This window comes from Erithacus rubecula (genome assembly GCF_903797595.1).
Source record: "Erithacus rubecula genome assembly, chromosome: 11".
Lineage (NCBI taxonomy): Eukaryota > Metazoa > Chordata > Aves > Passeriformes > Muscicapidae > Erithacus > Erithacus rubecula.
This window is the reverse complement of record NC_136663.1, coordinates 13,912,515-13,931,395: the sequence shown is the minus strand read 5'-3', so window position 1 is coordinate 13,931,395 and position 18,881 is coordinate 13,912,515. Positions and strand designations below refer to the sequence as shown.

At 44.9% G+C, this 18,881-nt stretch overlaps 1 protein-coding gene across 1 annotated transcript; it reads right to left on the bottom strand.

Annotated features, from left to right (window-relative positions):
* Positions 1 to 5,512: 5,512 nt before the first annotated feature.
* On the bottom strand, positions 5,513 to 13,145 carry PAQR9 (progestin and adipoQ receptor family member 9). Its single transcript, XM_079314714.1, has one exon. The coding sequence runs from the start codon at positions 12,991 to 12,993 to the stop codon at positions 11,779 to 11,781; it is 1,215 nt and encodes a 404-aa protein (XP_079170840.1). The 5' UTR covers positions 12,994 to 13,145; the 3' UTR covers positions 5,513 to 11,778.
* Between the last annotated feature and the right edge of the window lie 5,736 nt (positions 13,146 to 18,881).

Below are 18,881 nucleotides of genomic sequence, written 5' to 3'. Positions count from 1 at the left end.
TATGTTCAAATAAAAAGTCAACATGGCAAGATGCATACTCTCACTCTGACTGACTTATGTTCAGTTTAAATTCCAGGAATGTCTAAGAAGGTGGCGTCATCCCCTTAAAACAGTTTTTTTTCCCTATTGGATTATATCAGCAAGCAGCTGCCTCTAAGGCATTATTTTTGTCAGACGGCCAGGCTCCCTGCGCCAGCTTCTCCCTGAGCGTGTTCTATGGATGGGGCATCCCTCCCAAATCAGCCCAGGGGACAGTAGCGGTGCCCAGCCGAGATGCCACAAAGGGCAGCACTTCCACCAGCTGTGCCAGGGCTGGGCGGAGGCGCCTGCCGGGGGCTCCTGTGCTCCCTCCTAAGCGCTGCTGATGAGAAATGCAGCGCCATCTCCCATGGAGAAAACGTGTCCAGCCGCCTTCAGGTCTTGGCCCCGGCCGTGCCCGCGCCGGCAGCGCTTCTGCGGCCCCTCCTGGCGGCCCGGAGCTCGAACCCGGCCCCGGCTCCAGCCCCGGCCCCGCCACACCGGCCCCGGCTCCAGCCCCGCCACACCGGCTCCGGCCCCGGCTCCAGCCCCGGCCCCGGCTCCAGCCCCGCCACACCGGCCCCGGCTCCAGCCCCACCACACCGGCTGCGGCCCCGGCTCCAGCCCCGGCTCCAGCCCCGGCCCCGCCACACCGGCCCCGGCTCCAGCCCCACCACACCGGCTCCGGCCCCGGCCCCGGCTCCAGCCCCGCCACACCGGCCCCGGCTCCAGCCCCGGCCCGCCACACCGGCCCCGGCTCCAGCCCCGGCCCCGGCTCCAGCCCCACCGCTGGTCGTGGTTCCCAGAGTCACCGCAGTCCCTTCCCGGTATTTTTCAATATATATGAATTATTTGGTTTCCCTTGTTCATTTCAAGCTGGTGAAACTGAGGATTCTATCCAACTCAGACCTCAGAGTGCTGAAGATACTGAAATCGGCTGGAATAAATTTCCTAACACATTTGAAGCATTAAAAAACAGTATTTCTCTATCTGTGCAGGACACCAGAGGATTTCTTTTTTCTCTGCGTGTTGTGAGGTTTTACAACAAGGTATTTATCCATTGTAATCATACATATTCATTAAAACGTGGTTCTTATTTAATTCATAAACTTCACTTTTCTAGAACTAATTTGTATGTATCCACCTCCCACTAGAAGTCCTTTTTTGGTCCTGGAGAGTCATAAAAGGGGTCTCTGGTGGTTGTATTCACTGAATTCTCTGACATAAAAGGAGACTTTTCTTTGAACTTTTTCCTTGGGCATGTGCTGTTACTTCTTTGTTACATGACTTGCAAAAAACTACTGTAGTTCTCTTTATCTACTTGTCCACTGATTTCAGCCATGTTGATTCTCCTGAGGTCATATTTTTACATTCATTTATCCTTTTTTTTTGTCACTAGGTCTTTAAGCTCTATCCAGCAATTTCAGGGAAACAGAAGATTTCTATTGTCTATATCATTTGTCAATGATGGCTGAGATAGAAAATGAAGGTTTGTTTTCTTAAAACTGAGTAAGACTCAATCTTGTCTACAAAACTCCTGCTGGTTGACCTCAGTGTCCTCCACGGGTCTGTTGGGCACAGCCTAATGTTGCAAAACTTCCTTCTGAACAGCAGGCCTGAATCTCTTTATTCTGAGGTTCACTTGGCACAGCAGGCAGGCAGGGCTGTCACTGCCTGGTTCTCAGGCTGCTTTGACTCGTATGTGGGAGCTGCCCTGTGGGATCATGTGGCTCCCTGCCATGGATGGACTGGTGCAGCACAGAGATGTGCTGTGCCACACTGCATTCCTGCTGCATCTTCTGTGCCAGCACAGCACACAGGGAGGTGATTAGGGAATAGGAGGGGAAAAGAGTTTTTCACAAGTCAGAATTATTCTCCAGCCTGTTTGAGCCTTCTGGGCAAAATGCCAAGAGAGGAGAACTGAGTCTGGTGCTTGTTTGTGAATGTAGCTCAGGAATCACTTCCGAAGGGAACCGCACTGCTGCTGACCTATTATAGTGCACATGGGAAGCTGACACCTTAGAGACTTCCTTTACTAGCCCGTTTGTAGCAGATTGTTTCATTCATGAGCTAGTAGGGGACTGAAATGGCTTTTGAAATAAAGAGTGTTGAGTATTAAGTTGGAAGTCGCTCATGTCTAGGACATAGCTTGGCAGTGTTGCCCTGACACTGAAACTAGAAATCATGACAATTCCAGAGCCTGAAAATCATAATTATTTGTTAGCTCTATGTGCATATTTGGCTAATGAATAACATTCCTATTTAAAGGCAGCAATGAAGTGTGTTGGAAACTTCTAGGTGAATATCCAGTACTTTCCACAGAGGACTTGCACTCCAAGCCACAACTGCAGTAAAGGGGAGAGGGCCAGATTCAGGTGGGTCTTCAGTGACCCTGCTTGGAGAAAGTCACTGTGACTTTCAGAAGAGAAAGCAGTGATTACTTCACTTGGTAATATTTGTAAGTCCACCAGTTCATTTGTTTTGTGTAAACCCATGTAAGAATTTGCCAGCAAAGTCAAAATCAATATATCTTTTAAACTCTCTGAGGTTAATTTTACTTTTTTTTTTTTTTTTTTTTTTTTTTTTTTTGCTTGTTACAGATTAACTAAAATGAAGGTATCTGCTATTTGCCATTCATTATATCAATTCACTGGCAGTATACTCCCTCTGAGATGATAGGCCTGCTGAGTGCTAAGCTAACTGGGACTTTAAATAATATCCATTTAACAACCTGAATATTGCATTTTGAGCAGGTTTCCCACTCTCATATAGTCTCAGTTCTCTGTCTTTTACTGCACGCAGTTAAGTCAAATTGTTGTTTTTATTGTCCAAAGAACATCTGAACTTTAGAATAAAAGAGAAGGCATGCTTCTGTTGGGGCAGAATAGTTATAGCTTGAAGGAATGTGCTCTATTGCTAGGGACAAAGGTGTTCTTCATAGAATATTTGGCTTCTAAGTTTTGAGTCTATATTCTACAGAAATAAATATTATTTTAAACTATGTTGGTTAATTAATAGATATTTTTAGTGCTCAGTGATTCTGGTTACTTACTGTTCCAAATTCTTTCTCTTCAAGCTATGATTTTCTACTATACTACAAGAAACAAAGTTTTGGTATTGTAATTGGGACAAATGGAAAGTCTGCAGCTTTATTTCATGACAAAGTTGGTGCATTTCTAGCTATACATATATATTTTGCTCTTTGTTTTGTATTAGAATTTTTCAGACAATGACGTGAGAGTGCTTTAAAGAGCTAGAGCTGAAGAGAGAATGTGAGTCTTGGATGCTGGAGTGTAGGACACTGCCCTAGGGCTGGATGGCAGGATCTGCTGTGCCAGAATTGCTGGCAGCATTTCCCTGGCACTGTCTGCTCATTAGGGCTCTGCTTCTATAGCACACTTAAGCACAAGGAAAAGTTCACCCCACCAATGAACAAAGAAAAACACATAGTCATATTAAAGTTAAGTATGTGCTTATGGGCTTCACTAAATTTTGGATAATGAGAGATGCTGCCTGTGTGTACAAAGCTACCAGAGAAGCTGCCCCAGGGACCTGTTTACCTTTTGCTTATTATTTGTATAATTTCTGAGGGCTACAGATACTGCTGCTTGTTATCCACCTCACTGACATTTCCTAGTTGTCTTTCCAAGTGCTGCTAAAAAGAAAAGCTGTGATTTTGGAACACTAGTGAGTGCCAGTGATTGAATTCCATAGCCCCAGGACTGTCGATGTGGACAGCCCAGCATATAAAGAAGGGAAAAAAAAAATCAAGGGTTTTTTCCTTGTATATGTGGCATTGCCCAGTTTCCCAGGACAGCAGGGGAATGAGAGAGAATAGACATTTTCTAGCAAACAGAGTATAATACTGAAAAGTATGCTTAACACCAAAAATGGTTTCTTTAGTCATGAGGGACAGGAAATGATTAGACCTTGGAGGCAGGAGAGACTTAAATTAGAAAACTCTATAAAATTGCTTATTCTCCAAAAAGATGGTGTGACATGGTTGTTTTGCTTCTGAAAAGCATGCATCATATACCCAAAGGCTGTGCTCCCTGGCAAGAGTATTTCCAGCTCCCCACTAACAGAAGCATACTGCCACTCCTGATAAGAAATCTGCCTTGTAGTAGAGGGTTTCTGATGCAGAAAGTGCATCTGTAGTGTCTGCCCCAAAGGCTCTTGTGACTGCAGCCAAGATTTAGCCTTAGCATTAATACTGATTTGCTCTACATTTTTACCAGCTTTTACTTTTTAATGTGTTTCATCTCCACTCACAGATCTTGTTAACCATACATGATCCTATGATAAGAGAATAAAATCTGAAAGTAATTTTTGTGTGTCAGATATTTCTTTGTTCCTCATCAAATACAGTCCTGACTTTTAGGGTTATTTGTCAGAGAAGTGATGTCATGGTAACAAAATATAGATTGCCTTCAGATTTCCAGTAGATTATCAGAGTAACTATGGATCCACCACAGCTGAAGGCTGAGGTAGTGACCTCAATAAATTACTTGTCCTAGAAGCTGTAACTTTTGTTGCCTACCATTCTGCTCAGTGTTTTGCCATCTTCACTGGCTTCATCAGTTTTGTGAGGTTTTCCTCCAGCATGTTCATGTCCAGCAGTTGGATCCAGAGTTTACTGATAACATTGTGAAAACCCTTAAGTGCTAACAGCAGGATGCAGTCTTGTGAAGCGTTTGTTTATTTCCGGGATGTAGTCTCTTGAAGCATCTGCTTCCAAGAGGTCAATGGATGTTTTTGCTGGGAACATCAAATCCTTAAAGTCATTGCCACATTTGAAATAGAATGTACAAAATCTGCAAATACGAATCTCAAGAATTTTTAGAACTTTTGAAGGAATTCTACAGACCTCAGCTAGAAGATCCTACAGTTTTCCACTGTATTCAGTCTTTCCACGGTATCAGGGGGAGCTGCAATTATGCTGGGATACATCCTGTCCTGCTGAATTTTGACAGAAAAGCCTTAAGGCAGATACTTTATGTAATTGCAGTTCACTGAGTGCTTTTTAGTGTCTGACTTGGACTGAAAACAGTATTTTGCCATCCTACTCTGCCAAATGAGAAACTTGATGCCAAATAGACCTCTTCATTTTGTAGTCAATATTTTGCTGTGATTTTTGACACTGTTATTGCTACCAATTTCATGAATTTTCAGTGAGCACTGTAGGTTGAACACTAATCTTCTAATATATAAGAATGATCTTAGTGGAGCAGGGATGTGTGTCATTAATTAGCTAGCAGAGAACTAAAATGGCAATGAATGCTATTTTATTGCTTTAAAATATAAAAGACAACAAAATGGCTATGATACTTTTGCTAGTATAGTGTTTTCAGAAATACCAACACCCGTATACAAGAACTGAACATTCTTGTACTCATGCTAACATGACCTGTGTTTGAAGATAACTACATTCAATACATTTCTGATCCTACAGGTGTCATAAGCTATGCTAAGAAATGAGAAAAACCTTCATAAATGCATTTCTGCAAAAATGAATTCAGAATCAACTTTATTTGTAGATCACACCTTTTTTTTTTTTTGCTAAAAATGCATAGTCATTACATATATAGTAGTCAGCATCCAAAAGTGTACAAAGAGGAAATTTTCAAACCCTCCCAACGGAACCACACAAAATTCACACTTTTTTGTTCATTGCATGCACAGCCCCTTAAACATGATACCTCCTACTAAAGCGTGCTTGAACCTCTAGCAGACAGAATTTACTTGCTATAAACTGTTTCTCTGTACTATTAACCCCCAGCTACAACCACAAATCCTAAGGCATTCCCATGAAATAGCAAAGCCTTACTTCAGAATCCTCCATGTTCTGAGTATGGCTCCGGAAGCAATTGCCCTGAAAGCAGAAGTCTGCTGGTAGTGTTTCCTTCCAGGCAACTTTAAGCAAAAGCCTGCTTCCTTTGTCTTGGTCAATAATTTATTACTGAATTCAGTGGAATGAAGCAGCATCCATCTAAGCAAGATGTAAAAACAATTTTACTTTATTCCACACCCAGCAGCCTGTGTCTTTCAGTGCATGTGACACTACAATCTTTCATCTCATCTGAGGAGAAGCGAGTAAAGTCTCAGCTGTAACTTGGGTGTTGGTTATATAGCCCTGACTCAGAGGTTTCTAACAGAAGCTAGGAATATACTAGGAAGAATTTCTAAAGGTACAGGCCTTGACTAACAAACCACTCAAATCATTTTATGTAATTTTTTTTTTTCCCTCAGCTACTTCTGACAGTTAGAAAAGCTCTTAAAAGCATGGTCCTCTTCTCAGTGGTGCTTTTTATATCAGCTCTTCCAGTTGATGGGCAGAGTGGGTTAGTAGGATGATTATTCAAGGCTCCTCAATAGAGTACATATATGTGGTCAAAAGATCCGAGCTCAGATTTCACTCAGCCATAGGATTAACTCCAAGTGGTTGGTTATGCAGAACAGGAGGGGAAAAAGAGAAAGTTGTTTGAGCAATATAATTTTATATTCTCAAATGATCACAATTTTTTTTTTCATAAAAGCTTCATTTATTTCAGGTCTTTTTACTCTACTAAGAAGAAGTTTGATGTAGTTCAAAATTCCCAATGGCAACTAAGACATAATCATAGTCTTACAGATATGGATGGGAAATCCTGCTCCATTGTTTCATAGTAACTGGAATACAATCCATGGCTAAATGAACAAGGAGGTCTCGTGGGTGCTACAATGCTCCTCAGTACAAGTCACCAGTGAGAATTTCTGAAGAAAAGTGTATGTAAATCATGTATGTTTTCCCTTTACTCCTGATCCTTAAGCATTTAGTCAGCCTGTTTAATACTGCCTGGGTTTTGATTGCCTCCCACTTGAAGCCAGTGAAAATTTTGCCATCAGCTCCAAAAGACACAGGATGTGAACATCCTAGGAGTATGGCAATGACAAGGGTTTGTCCCAAGAGTTCACAATCTGGAAACATTCCTGTTCCTCTCCCTGTGACATGAGGGAAAATATAACATTCTCTCTGCTGGAGTTCAGTAGTATTTCTTAGCACCTGGGAGGGTCTTTGCATTTTTAAGTGCTTTACAAACATTTGTTAGTCTTCAGAGCAACCCTGCGAGGTAGGTAAGGTATATTCTCCCCATCTTACAGACGTGGAAACTGAGACACAAAGGGTCAAATTCAACCCTGGTACAATTCCAGTGTTTCACATGAATTAAAATTCATTCAAAATGAACACAGTTTAAACAACTTGCCCTAGATTACAGAACAGGTAGTGGCAAAGCCAGGGTAAGAACACAAGAGTGCCTGACTCCTCAGCTTGTTACTGGCCACTTGGTTATTTTTACTCTCATAGGCAATGAAAAACAGTTTGATCTGGGCAATTACTACAGGTATGACTTGCTTCTGTAAGGCATGTGGATGGTAATCAACTGAGTTTAGTGCAATAATGCTCTATGAATGTGCTGCCTCAGAGAGTTTACTTAAACATGAAGTAGAACTTTCATACTGTCATTTTCTGCAGGTGCACTGTTGACAAAAACCTGACAAAGTAGCTGGAGTCAGCAAATAAATAATAAGCATAACACTTGGACAACTAAGCAGAACTATCATTTTAGCAAAAAAACCCAAACCATACTTCTACTTTTAACTGCTACATTTTTACTAGTGCAGCATGCAGATGAAACCTTTCCCTTTGTTTTCAGCCTGTAGATTCCTGTCTTACTAATGAAGCTGCTCAGAGCTTCACAGATATCCTGGACAGTGACATTCAAATGATTACACTGCAGAAGAAATACTGTATCACTACAGAAAACAGGGTAATGATTACAGATCAGGTTTATCGATCTTACATGAAAATGAGCTTGAAGCTCACAGGCTACTCAGAAGTGCCCAGAAGCCAGGTTTACTGTATATATGCCAGTGTAGACTGCAGTTCTAGGCACGTGCTGAATGCAGGGGGTGGGGGTGTCTATGCCATCAACACTCTGGGAAGTGGCCCCAGCAACAGTCACTTCACATCAGCACAGGTGTGTCAGTCTGGAGGTCAGTGCTGGCCAAACACAGAAAGACACCCAGGCATTTACAGGCCACTCCCTTGTACTCCAGTCCCCACCTTGGCTTCCATCCCCATACAGATTCTACTACAAAAGGCCTGAAAAGCCTTTTTGGTTTTAAACATGAGTTGTGGAATCCATATTGTAGACCTTATGGCAGGTTATAAAAACATTATGACAGGTACTTCTGCAAGCAAGTTAGTTTTCTAGGATTTCCTTATGCATCTAGTCTGCAGGTTAGACCTCTTGTCTGAGCTCTGGACATGCTTACACATATTCTTCAGTCATGTGCTTTCACACCAGAAAGTTATCCTGCACCCTTACAAGTCACACAGATGCTGACTCACTTCATGTGAGCAAATTCAAGCACTATAATTATAGATATCTTGTTCCATTTTTAATCTTTCTATCTCAGATTTGTTCTGTCCATTGGACACAGTAAATGGAACAATTAGCTACATACATGTCCTTCACTGAATAGACACAGACATTCAGGTAACATTTCCTGTAGATATTCTCCACACTTACTGTAGTGTTTTAATCTGCAGTCACATTTTTTAAACAAAAACCAGACAAACACAAATCCATTAATTAGAACTCTTACATTCTAATCACATCTCCTGTAGCTATTCACTCTGGATTCAGTGGCCTGCTTACAGTGGCTCAGACAGCAGTGCTTGCAACCAGCTTTTACAAATAATTCCATGAGGTGCTCAGGCCCATACACGTGCCTAAACAATTTGCCAACAGAAACTTCTCAATGAAGCAATATTCTTAATATCAGAGCCAGGGACCCCATCTCCAGTGTGACTGGGGGTCACAGGCAACTCTTGTAACAGGAGTGAGATTCCAGCAAAATTGCAGTTGGTTGCAATCCAAACTTTACACTGTTATTAGTCGTCGAGATATATATAGATGACCCTGTGTGGCCTAACTCCAAATATCAAATGTATTTTTACAAGTTAGCAACAGCCATTTTTGACATTGCCTCTTGATATGTCCTCTATGTTGTGACTAACAAGCATAAATATAATTCATTATACAGTATTCTTTAAAAGTCTGGTCTTTTACATTTGGCTTTTACTGTTTGTTTCTGAGCTGCCTCCTAGTGCTGAGGTTTGCTGTCCCTGGCCTTTCTGATTTATTTCTTAGTTTTTAATTGCTGGTTGGATGTGCTAGTAGCATCTCCCAGGCAAACCCTTTCGACATAATTAGTTTGGATGAGTCATTGGGCTCTAACTACTATGCCTCTATTATTTTAACTTGAATACAGCCCATCTCAAAGATTTTTGGCCTCTTTTTGCAGTTGTGGAAATTCACAGCATGACATCGTTGCAGGTCTTGATCCACTGGCTTTCTATTGTGAGTTTTCAGGGTTTTCACAATATTAAAGCACTTTTCAAGGAATAACAGTGTTGTGAACCAGCCTCCTCTCCCAGTGGTGCAGATCATTTTCTGCTTTGCTCGCAGCTGAAGAAACCAATTATATGTTTATGACAAAAGTTAGTCAAAATAGGTAAAATTTAAAATACTTCTTTTAATGCAGGTTGGCAAATGAAAACTGAACACAGCCACTCACGCTGGGCCATGCAGTTTTTTATGGCCCAACAGTGATAAGTTAAGAGGCCATAGTTTGACTAAAATTATCTGAAGTAGCAGTTCCCAATCTCCTTAAAAGACCACATCTGACCTTTCCAGAAATGACATACCAGCAGAATTGTAGCTGGCAAAGAGTATATAGTTTTGTTAGGCTATTTTCATTGTTCATTAAGGATCTAAAATATTCAAACCATTATACTTTAAATGGGTTGAGATAAAAGCTAAATTGAGTGAGTGTAATTTTCTTTTAGCTTATGCACGTCCATTGAGAAATTTTCATAAAGCTGTTACATTTGTAGAGGGCATATCAGTTATTGGGTCTGTGATGACTCTGACCCATGTTAAGGATTTGATTTCCTAGTCCCTAGCTACAGTCCTTCCTATATTCCTATTTTAAACAGAGGGGACTTTGTCTCAGAAGCTTAGGACTGGACTCAAAATATTGTCTTGGGATGCCATGCCCATGAAAATGGGAAAGATCCAAGCAGAAATACACTTCCACAACAGGAGCTGAGTAAAACAGCTACTACACCATTACACAGTCTGACACAAGGGTTTCCTAAGGAAGTACCACCCTTATTTTGACAAGGGGTTACACAAGTAGCTTCTCACCTGAACTTTGATTTGTAAGCCCCTTGTGTAATATTATTGCACTTGTTCTGTCTGATGAAAGCAGAATGCATTTGCTAAAAATCTGCACATGGTTTAAAAAATATATCTAAAGAGTAAATTCAGTCTATACTTAGCTCTTTGTCATGTGACATAATACCTGGGTTGCTCTGAAAAGATACTACTTTGGAAAATACCTCCTAATTCTTGAACTCCTCCAAGCTTCTGAAAAAGGACTTCAACACATCCAGCTGCAGCTACAACTAATCAGAATAGGAAAAAGTGGGGAATGGCGAAAAAGTGCCAGTATATCCAGTACTTGTAGAACCAGATTTTAGGTGCTGAACTCAGATTCAGCAGTATCTTATTCTGCAACTAATTTTAGGATGGCAAATCTGACAGTGCTCTAATTAAAGAGCAGTAGAAACTAGTTCCATGTAGTTTTTTTAAAGATCCAGAATGAGATCTCATGCATCAATTGCTCTCTTTACATCCACAGAACTCCCACCGAGCTTGGCAGGGGTTTATAGAAAGTCTGGCATCTAACTTTGACTCTAGAGGACTGATTTGGGGGTGATTTACCCAGAAAGATAAAGGGGCCCCTTAGCAATTCCCTTAGCACAACAGATGTTCCTGACATGCTAAAGGAAGAGCCATTCCATTATGCAGTGTCCTTCTTCCTCTGCCCCTGTTCCAAACCAGTTCGACCCCTTTCTGGTTCAGTTATTTTACATATCCTTCTGTTTTATTTTAGTATCCAAGTGGCTATACCAACCACTCACTGTCTGTCTAATTCAAGTTTCTCCATCAACTGGTAATTCTGTAATAATTCACAGCTGTTTTTCCTCTCTCAAATCTATTGTTCCCTGGCTGAAAAGGCTGCAAGACCTTAGAAACTATAGATAGCTATTGATTTGTTTGCATTTAAAATCCAGTATGTGGCTGCAAAGGCCTGTTACAATATCAGAGAGGAAGATACATATCAGTGCATAATCTGCTAGGAAATTTCACATAGGAGTTGATTAAAAGTTTATGAGAAATCATTGCACAAATGTCTTCAGGTCTATACATATATATACACATATATGTAGCTAATAAATATATAGCTAGATATATAAATATATATGTATATACAGAGCTAGTTTAGACCTAATTGTTATGAAATTAGCAAGTGGCATTCACCATTCATGCATTCTTCCTAGTAGCAGAGCTAAATTATTTCAGCTTATACTCTAAGCAGCAACATACCAGTAAGCATTTGCTTGCTTCCCCTGGTAACCTAGTAGTTTAAAGAGCACGAGCAGTTCTGCCATGGTAATTTTCTCCAGCAAACCTCCATGTAAGAGACCTAGCTCTTCCACAGGTGTGTTTTACCCAGGTTTCACAGCTTCTTCAGGACATGGTGGGTCTGGTCTGAGGGTCACCAGTCCGAAGGTCATCGGCCCAAGGGTCTCCAGCCCAAGGGTCACTGGCATGGTGGTCGCTGTCTCAAGGGTCGCCAGCCTGGTCAGTCCTGCTTGCAGAGGTCTGCAACGTTGAGGAACCTCCTGACGACCACGGCAAGGCAGACGGTCAGGAGCAGCATATATCCCACGGTGCCTAGGTAGGTGGGGGCAGCCAGGGGTGCCTTGAGAAACTCAGCCAGCCCGTCCTCCACGTAGTGCACCTGGTCGTAGATGCTGAGGAAGGTGAAGATGTGGAAAAGCTGATGGCTGTGCCCCACGATGTCGAAGAGCCCCGGCTGGATCCGCTCGGGGATTTTGCTGACGTTGAAGAAGGCGGCCACCAGCAGCCAGAAGTAGCGGCGGTAGAAATAGACGAAGAGCGTGGGGTTGCGTGCGCGGAGGTCGAAGAGGAGGCTCTCCAGCATGATGGGGCAGGCCATGCTGAGCGGCATGGCGAACACGAAGGTGCGCACGGCGAAGGGGTAGGCGCAGCACGCGGCGCGGCTGCGGCAGCAGGCGGCCGTGCAGCCCACGGCCAGCGCCAGCGCCACCGGCAGCACGAGCACGCGGTAGGCCGCGATGGGCAGGCTGCAGTCCAGCTGCCAGCCCAGCCGCTGCTGCACGTAGCGGCTCATGGCGCCCGCGTCCAGCAGGCTCAGCCCTGGCAGCAGGTAGTAGGAGTAGGCCACGGTGCTGGCGAAGCCGTAGTAGCTGATGGAGGCGTAGTCCAGGTAGAAGAAGGTGGCGCGGAGGCGCGGGGAGAGGCAGCTGAAGAGGTGGGCCGTGCAGCTCATGGCGAAGGTGAGCAGCACCCCCGAGGCGTAGCACCAGAGGGGCAGCAGGGCCGGGTGGTGGAAGGGCACGTCCCCGGCACCCCGCAGCAGCAGCAGCCGCCCGAAGCGGCTGAGAAAGAGCAGCAGTGGGATGAAGTGGGTCCAGAAGTTGAGGGTCTCGTTGGTGGGCTGCAGCACCGAGGCCAGGCACTCCTGCGCCGAGCAGTGCAGCCGCCGGTAGCCCGAGAGGATGAAGCACTCCACGAAGTCCTCGGGCACCTCGTCCCACCGCAGCAGGGCGGCAGGGCGAGGCGGCGGCGGCGCCGCCTCCTTCTTGTCCCCCTCGCCCGCCGGCATGCTGCTGCTGCCCCGGCCGACCCCGGGCCCGCCGCCTCGCCGCCGACCGGGCGAGGCAGAGCCGCTGCGCCCGCAGCCGCCGGCGGAGGATCCGCGGTAGCTCTGCGCCTCTCCGCCCCCGCCGCCGCCCCCGGCAGCATCACTCATTGCAGCGGGGGCAGTGGCGGCACCGCCGCGGCTCCTCCCGCCCCGCCGCCCGGCATCGCGGTAACTGGAAACCGGCGGCGCATCCAGCGCTCCCGAGGAGCGGGAAGAGACGCCCCCGCCGCCCCGGGTAGGGTTTCCCGGGATGGGAGGCGCCGGACACCCGAGCCGCCGTTAATGATTGATGCGGCCGCAGCGGGGGGGCGGGTCCGTGAGAGCCCCCGCAGCGAAGCGTGCGGCCGGGCCGGACCCGCGACACCCCTTTCCGGGCGCGGGGTCAGCTGGCACCGGCACCGGCACTGCTCCCGGAGCGGGCCTGCCCGCGGGGCTGCTGCGGTGTAGAAAGCACAAAGGGGGCACCGGGGCGCCCGCCCCCTCCGAGCGCGGCTGCGCCCGCGCGTGCGGCAGGAGCCGGGCGGGAGCCCCGGGAAAAGGGAGATGGCCCCGGGGGCTGGGGGATCCCTGGCGGCGGGACAGACCGAGACGGTACCCCCAGACAGGGGACGGTGACAGCTGGCTGGCGGTCTGTCGTGTGTGCTTCGGTAAGGCCGCTCAGACCTGATTTCTCTGGTGACATTATCTCATGCAGTGAATGAAAACGTTATTTCAGGCTGAACGTTCCCGGCCGAGCTGCACGGGTGAGCATCACTGACACACACGGCACCCACCTTATCGGCGCTCCGAGCGGGGCGGCTGGCACCGGCACTCGGGAACGGCTGGCAGGAGCTGCTCCGTGTTGATCCTTAGACAAATCCTACACTTATTGTCGTTGCCGTTATGCAAGCAGCACACTTACATAATCAGAACATAAAAATACGGGGGAAAGCGCTGTTTGGGTGTTACTGTTCCTTAAGGCATCTGAAGGAAATAGAAGGTAAGTCACTGGTGCAGGTGCAGGTAGGAACCAGACTAAGGAATTGTTCTCTGCTGCTTCAACATGTTTCCTTTTTCTTTGTTTTCAGATGGTCTTAAACATCCAATAGCTCTTGGTTGCCAAAAGTACGTTTTACATGATGATATTCAGATACATGTGTGGTCATGTGGTATAAACCGAGGTCAAGTGTAATTAGGACATTCTGTCGAAAGACTTTTATAAAAATATTTTATTTGATAGTGAATCATGACAATGAAGAAATCTTCTGAACAAGGAGGCAATCAGAAATAAGTTTTTTATGTTAGTAGAAAAAAAGTCTTGAAAGTGTGTTGCTGAAAGTGTTTTTCAATGTATTTTTCATTCAGAAGTAGGGCAGACTGGTGACACTGCTTATAGTCTTTATAAAAATTACACAGGAGACCTGCTAACAAAATAAACATAACTGAACAGTGCTGAAGAGCCAACATGAGGAGCAAAATATTAAACAAAAGACATTTTTCAGATAGTCCCAATGTGCTCTGATATCTTTGTGCTTTAGAGGGGCTGCCTGCTGGAGTGCAGGGACACAGCACTCCTCGGGGAGTGACTGCCTGTAGGGAGCCTCAGGAGTGTGCAGGGCCCTGCTCCTCGTGGGCTCTGCAGTGTGGGATTTAGGGAGAGGAAAGGCTCTTGGGGATGACTGGAAACTGCTCAGCCTCTGGTAGAGGTCAGGCTTCTTATGGTGCTGATCTTCACTAGAGAGGCCACAGTGAAGAAGAGACAGCCCAGATGCTGGACTGGGTGCTAGATCCCTGCAGATGCAGTTGGTGGGGAGGGGGCTGTTCACTAAAGAATCCCTGCCCTGCTCCCAGCAGGCATTCCCGGTAGGGCTCTGGTGATCCTGTCTCCCAGTCCCCTGTGGCGGTGACACTGCCATTTGTGGTGGTCAATGCCACTGCACGCCCTGCCTAGAGGGCCAAAGTGACCGTGATCTTCAGTCTCTCTCATCAAGGTTAGATAAGAAGGGGTGGTTGACTGAGAGCAATCAGGTTTCAGACCTGCACTAAAAAGGCTGTTGGAAAGCCATCAGCAGCTGTTGCAACAGATGGTGTCTAAAGAACAACAGCATCTACTGCTGAATGGGAGCTGCTGGCCTTGCAGCAGCAGCAGGGCTTGTTTGACACGTTTTGACTTTTCTTCGGCCTCCTGACGTTCAGGGATGTGGGAGGCTTTCAGCCCTTGTGCCTCAGGGAGTTCTGAGCTATGGCCTGGCTGCCTGAGAGAGACACTCACTGGGTTTGTGGCCTGTTGGGGCAGCCCAGGCTGGGAGGGGCAGGTGGGGTTTGCTTGTGATTCAAGACTGGCAGTTCTGGTGGTCACTGAACTGTCTGGGTGTTGGTGGAGGTACACACAAATGCTTTTGCAACCACATTTATGGAGCTCATTGCTAATGATCTAAGTCTTTTGCTTATTTCCAAGGCAGACTCCTCACAGGGAGAATGATCTCTGAGGACAGCCTGGGCTTTCATAAAGACTAGTGCATACATTTTACATTGAGTTGAGTATTCTCCTCCCAAGCCAGCTGTGGGATAGTGTGCAGGGAACCTTACAATTTGAAGCACTTATAACCTCAAAATAGACTCTTATTCATATGTAGTCCATCAAGGTTAGTATTACATGACTATTATGTGGTAAGCCAGGGAGAATCGGGACATCTGGAGGTCACAGAGAGGAGTCCACGTAATTTAGTGCACGAAGAGCCTCTGCATTTCTCTAACCAGGGTTTATATTTAGAAGGGCATGGTCAGCATATACCAGTTTCTCCTAGTATGTGTAGAATTTTCTGCAGGCTTTCTCTCCAAGTAACCTTTTAGAATACTCTTAAAACACTGATGAAAGTACTGCTTAATGAGGTAAGTAATGGAAGCTAATGTTAATCAGTACTGGATGAAAACTCAAAGAAAAAGATGTGGAAAAATACTAAGTGTGAGTTTGTTTCTACATTATCCTTTTGTTTTATTCAATGTTGAAGTATTTTCGGAGGTGTAATTTTGTCTGAAATATCAAAAGGCCTTAAAATATTCTAAATTACTTCAACCCTACCCAGTGAAATTATGCCTTTTGGTTAGGGGAAAAAAAAAAATAGCTAAATGAATATTTTGCACTCAAACATGCTCAGCACACTAGGAAAGAGGTGGTACTTAGCCCTCCTATTGTACATAGCTTTTCAGAATAAATAAACTGATTTTAAAATACTTTAAAAAGAGAGTGAGTCCTAATGTGAATATGCAGTGATGATGTTTGGAAGATTTAAGATACTTTTGAAGATAAACTTTTAGCCTCACCCAATTCAAGTCATGCTGGCAAGTATCAGTCTTAGTAGCACTTGCTTGACTTAATCCTCTACCATACAGTTCCACTTGTATAATAACTTTTTTCTCTTTATATCTTCACTTCTAAGACAAATTTTGATGGTTTATTTCTCAGTAAGAAGTTTTGTCTGAGAAAAAACATTTACCCTCTTTTTTTTCCTCTGGATTTCTCTCCTGCACTGAGATCTTTTCAGTAACTCTGTTGTGACATCTCCCATGGAACTTCACTGAACAAGAGAGAGGGTAGAATTTGATTCTGTTTAAAAAGAGTAGCTATTAAAGAAAGGAAAGCTTTAGCCTCATCTAACTTTGCTGTCCCTCATGATTGCAGTTTCTCTGGGAGAACATCTGAAGAGATACACAGACATAGAAAAATTATCCTTTTGTTCTGTGTTTGTTTTTTTATTCTTTCTTGAATGTATATCAATCTCTTGCAAATAATGGCTTGATGGGTAACTTTTTCCTGCAGTGATTACTTTGTAATAATTGAGTAGACACTGTGCTTTGATTTAATACTGAAGCAATTAACTTGCCTTTGGAGATTCTACTCCACTATCATTTTAAGACTGGATAAACTGGAAACCTTGCGTCACTTTCTCCTTCTTGAGTAACTAATTAGGGTCAATTATACTTTATAAAGCCAATACTTTGATAGATAAAGAAAAGTGGGAGTGATTCCTATATTTTAAAGCCTCATCTGGAGGAGAAAAAAGGTAGATGTAAAAGGGAATAACAGTAACCAACACCATCATGGTTGCATAGCAATGTTAATTTTAATGTTTCAGCATTCAGGAACTTCTAATTTACTGCCCTCTTCACCTTGAAGTTGAGTATCTTCAGGTGTGTATCCTTTATGCTTTAAAAACCAGCAATGAAACCCATCTGAAAAAGCACCAAACACAGTAAACTGGGTAAAATAATTTTAAGAAAATTTCTCTGAAAGTTTGGTTGTTGTCTTGTTAGAGTTCCTGGTAAAACTTGCCTTTTCCTTGACAACAGCAAATCTGAATGTAAATATTGCTATGAAATTAGTTTCACTGTGATGAAAAATAACATATTGGGCAGGTGCATATTTCGTGTTTTCCATGGTCAAAATCCACCACTGTCCCAGATTCCAGGGACTCATGGTAAGAGCAAAGTACAACTTGTCCTTTGCAAGGGTTGCAGGACTGAACCCTCACTTGCAAAGTGCATAACTAAGAAATTGTTTTGTTTGTATATGCTGAGTGGGAGTGTTTTGCAGAGCACAAATTGCTACTCAGTTACCTGACAGGAGGGACTCGCAGTATGGCAGAGGAATGACTGGCATTGCACTCATCTTGAGCTTCCGTGCTTTCAAACAGCTGATAGATGTGCACATCTGGATTCTAGCCACGTAGGGTAATCCTCTCTGACAAGAAGCTGCAGGAGAACTTTTGAAACTATGCCTTCACTTGATACTTGCATTAATGCCTGCAAACCACACTGCAAATGACTGACCCTTCTCAGCCAGACAGCGCAAGTCAGATGTTGTTCCTGTGACTGGTTTGCGAAATCTGCCTCACTGCTTGAGGAATCCCAGCGGGAGAAAGAGCCCAGGTTCCCTGATAAGACATATCCCAGGAGAGAGCAGTGGGGTCCTGGAAGGGAAAGCAGCTGATGAATGGCGGGAGTCGAGCAGGACTCACTGAGGGAAGGTAAAGCAGCAGCAGAGAGATGGAGTAACAGAGAGATGGCTCCTGCCGGGGGACAGAGAGCAGACAGAGCAGTGGCAGCAAGTCCAGGCTGCTAGGAACCTGAGAGGCAAGTTGCCCTCTCCCAGCCCCTCTGCTCCTTTTCGTTGTTGCGGTGTCCCTGCTCAAGCAGTGCGTTGAGCGCAGGCTCTGTGCCCGGCTGTGAGCGCTGCCCGCCTCTCCTCGGCTCGGCGCTGAGCTCCTGGCAGCCCGCGAGTGCACGGGGAGCTGCCGCTGCCCGCTCTGACAATCCTCGCTGGCGGCTCTGTCTCTGGGGTGGGAGGAGGTGGAGGGCGGAATAAGGGAAAAGCTGGAAGACTGCTGCCTAAGCACGGGGGAGCACACACGCAGCCGGTGGCTTTAGTGATCCCTGAGCTACTCTGTAAAACTACAGAGGAAAGTGCGAAACTGAGTTACAAACCTGTACACCCAGCAGCTACACTTCCGTCCTACTCATAATCTGCCGGCCCCATGTCCTCAAACATGCTTCCTTTGCCACAGGGTAGGGAACTTCCACAGCACCCGAAATCCTTCCTCTCCCGTTCCCTCGCATCCACATTTGCTAAAGAATTGCAGCAGTTCTGTGCCCTGGCCTGGAGTGAGAGCAATGGAGAGCTTTCACCTGAAAGTTGGGGAAAAAGCAGCCAGAAAGACAAGTGTAACACATTGCAGCGTGTGGTTTACTTAATGTAGCTTAGTGTTAATTATTTATGATAATTCATGATTTTTCCCAAGTATATTGCCTAATGATACTTGTCATTGTAACAACAGTTAATAAGCAATTCCCAGGTCTGCAGGCAACCAGACATACTGCATTATAATGAAAAATGTCACCATTTACTTTTAAATATTGTTATTACTATTAGCCTACCCTTTCCTGCGTTAATTCTCCATGGATTTCTGCATCTCACTGCTTTTTTTCCGCTCTCCTTCCTGCCCTTGCTCTCCCATTAA

Bases quoted from the DNA above. Each gene is read 5' to 3' on its own strand.
- PAQR9 (XM_079314714.1), bottom strand. From the start codon at position 12,993: ATGAGTGATGCTGCCGGGGGCGGCGGCGGGGGCGGAGAGGCGCAGAGC.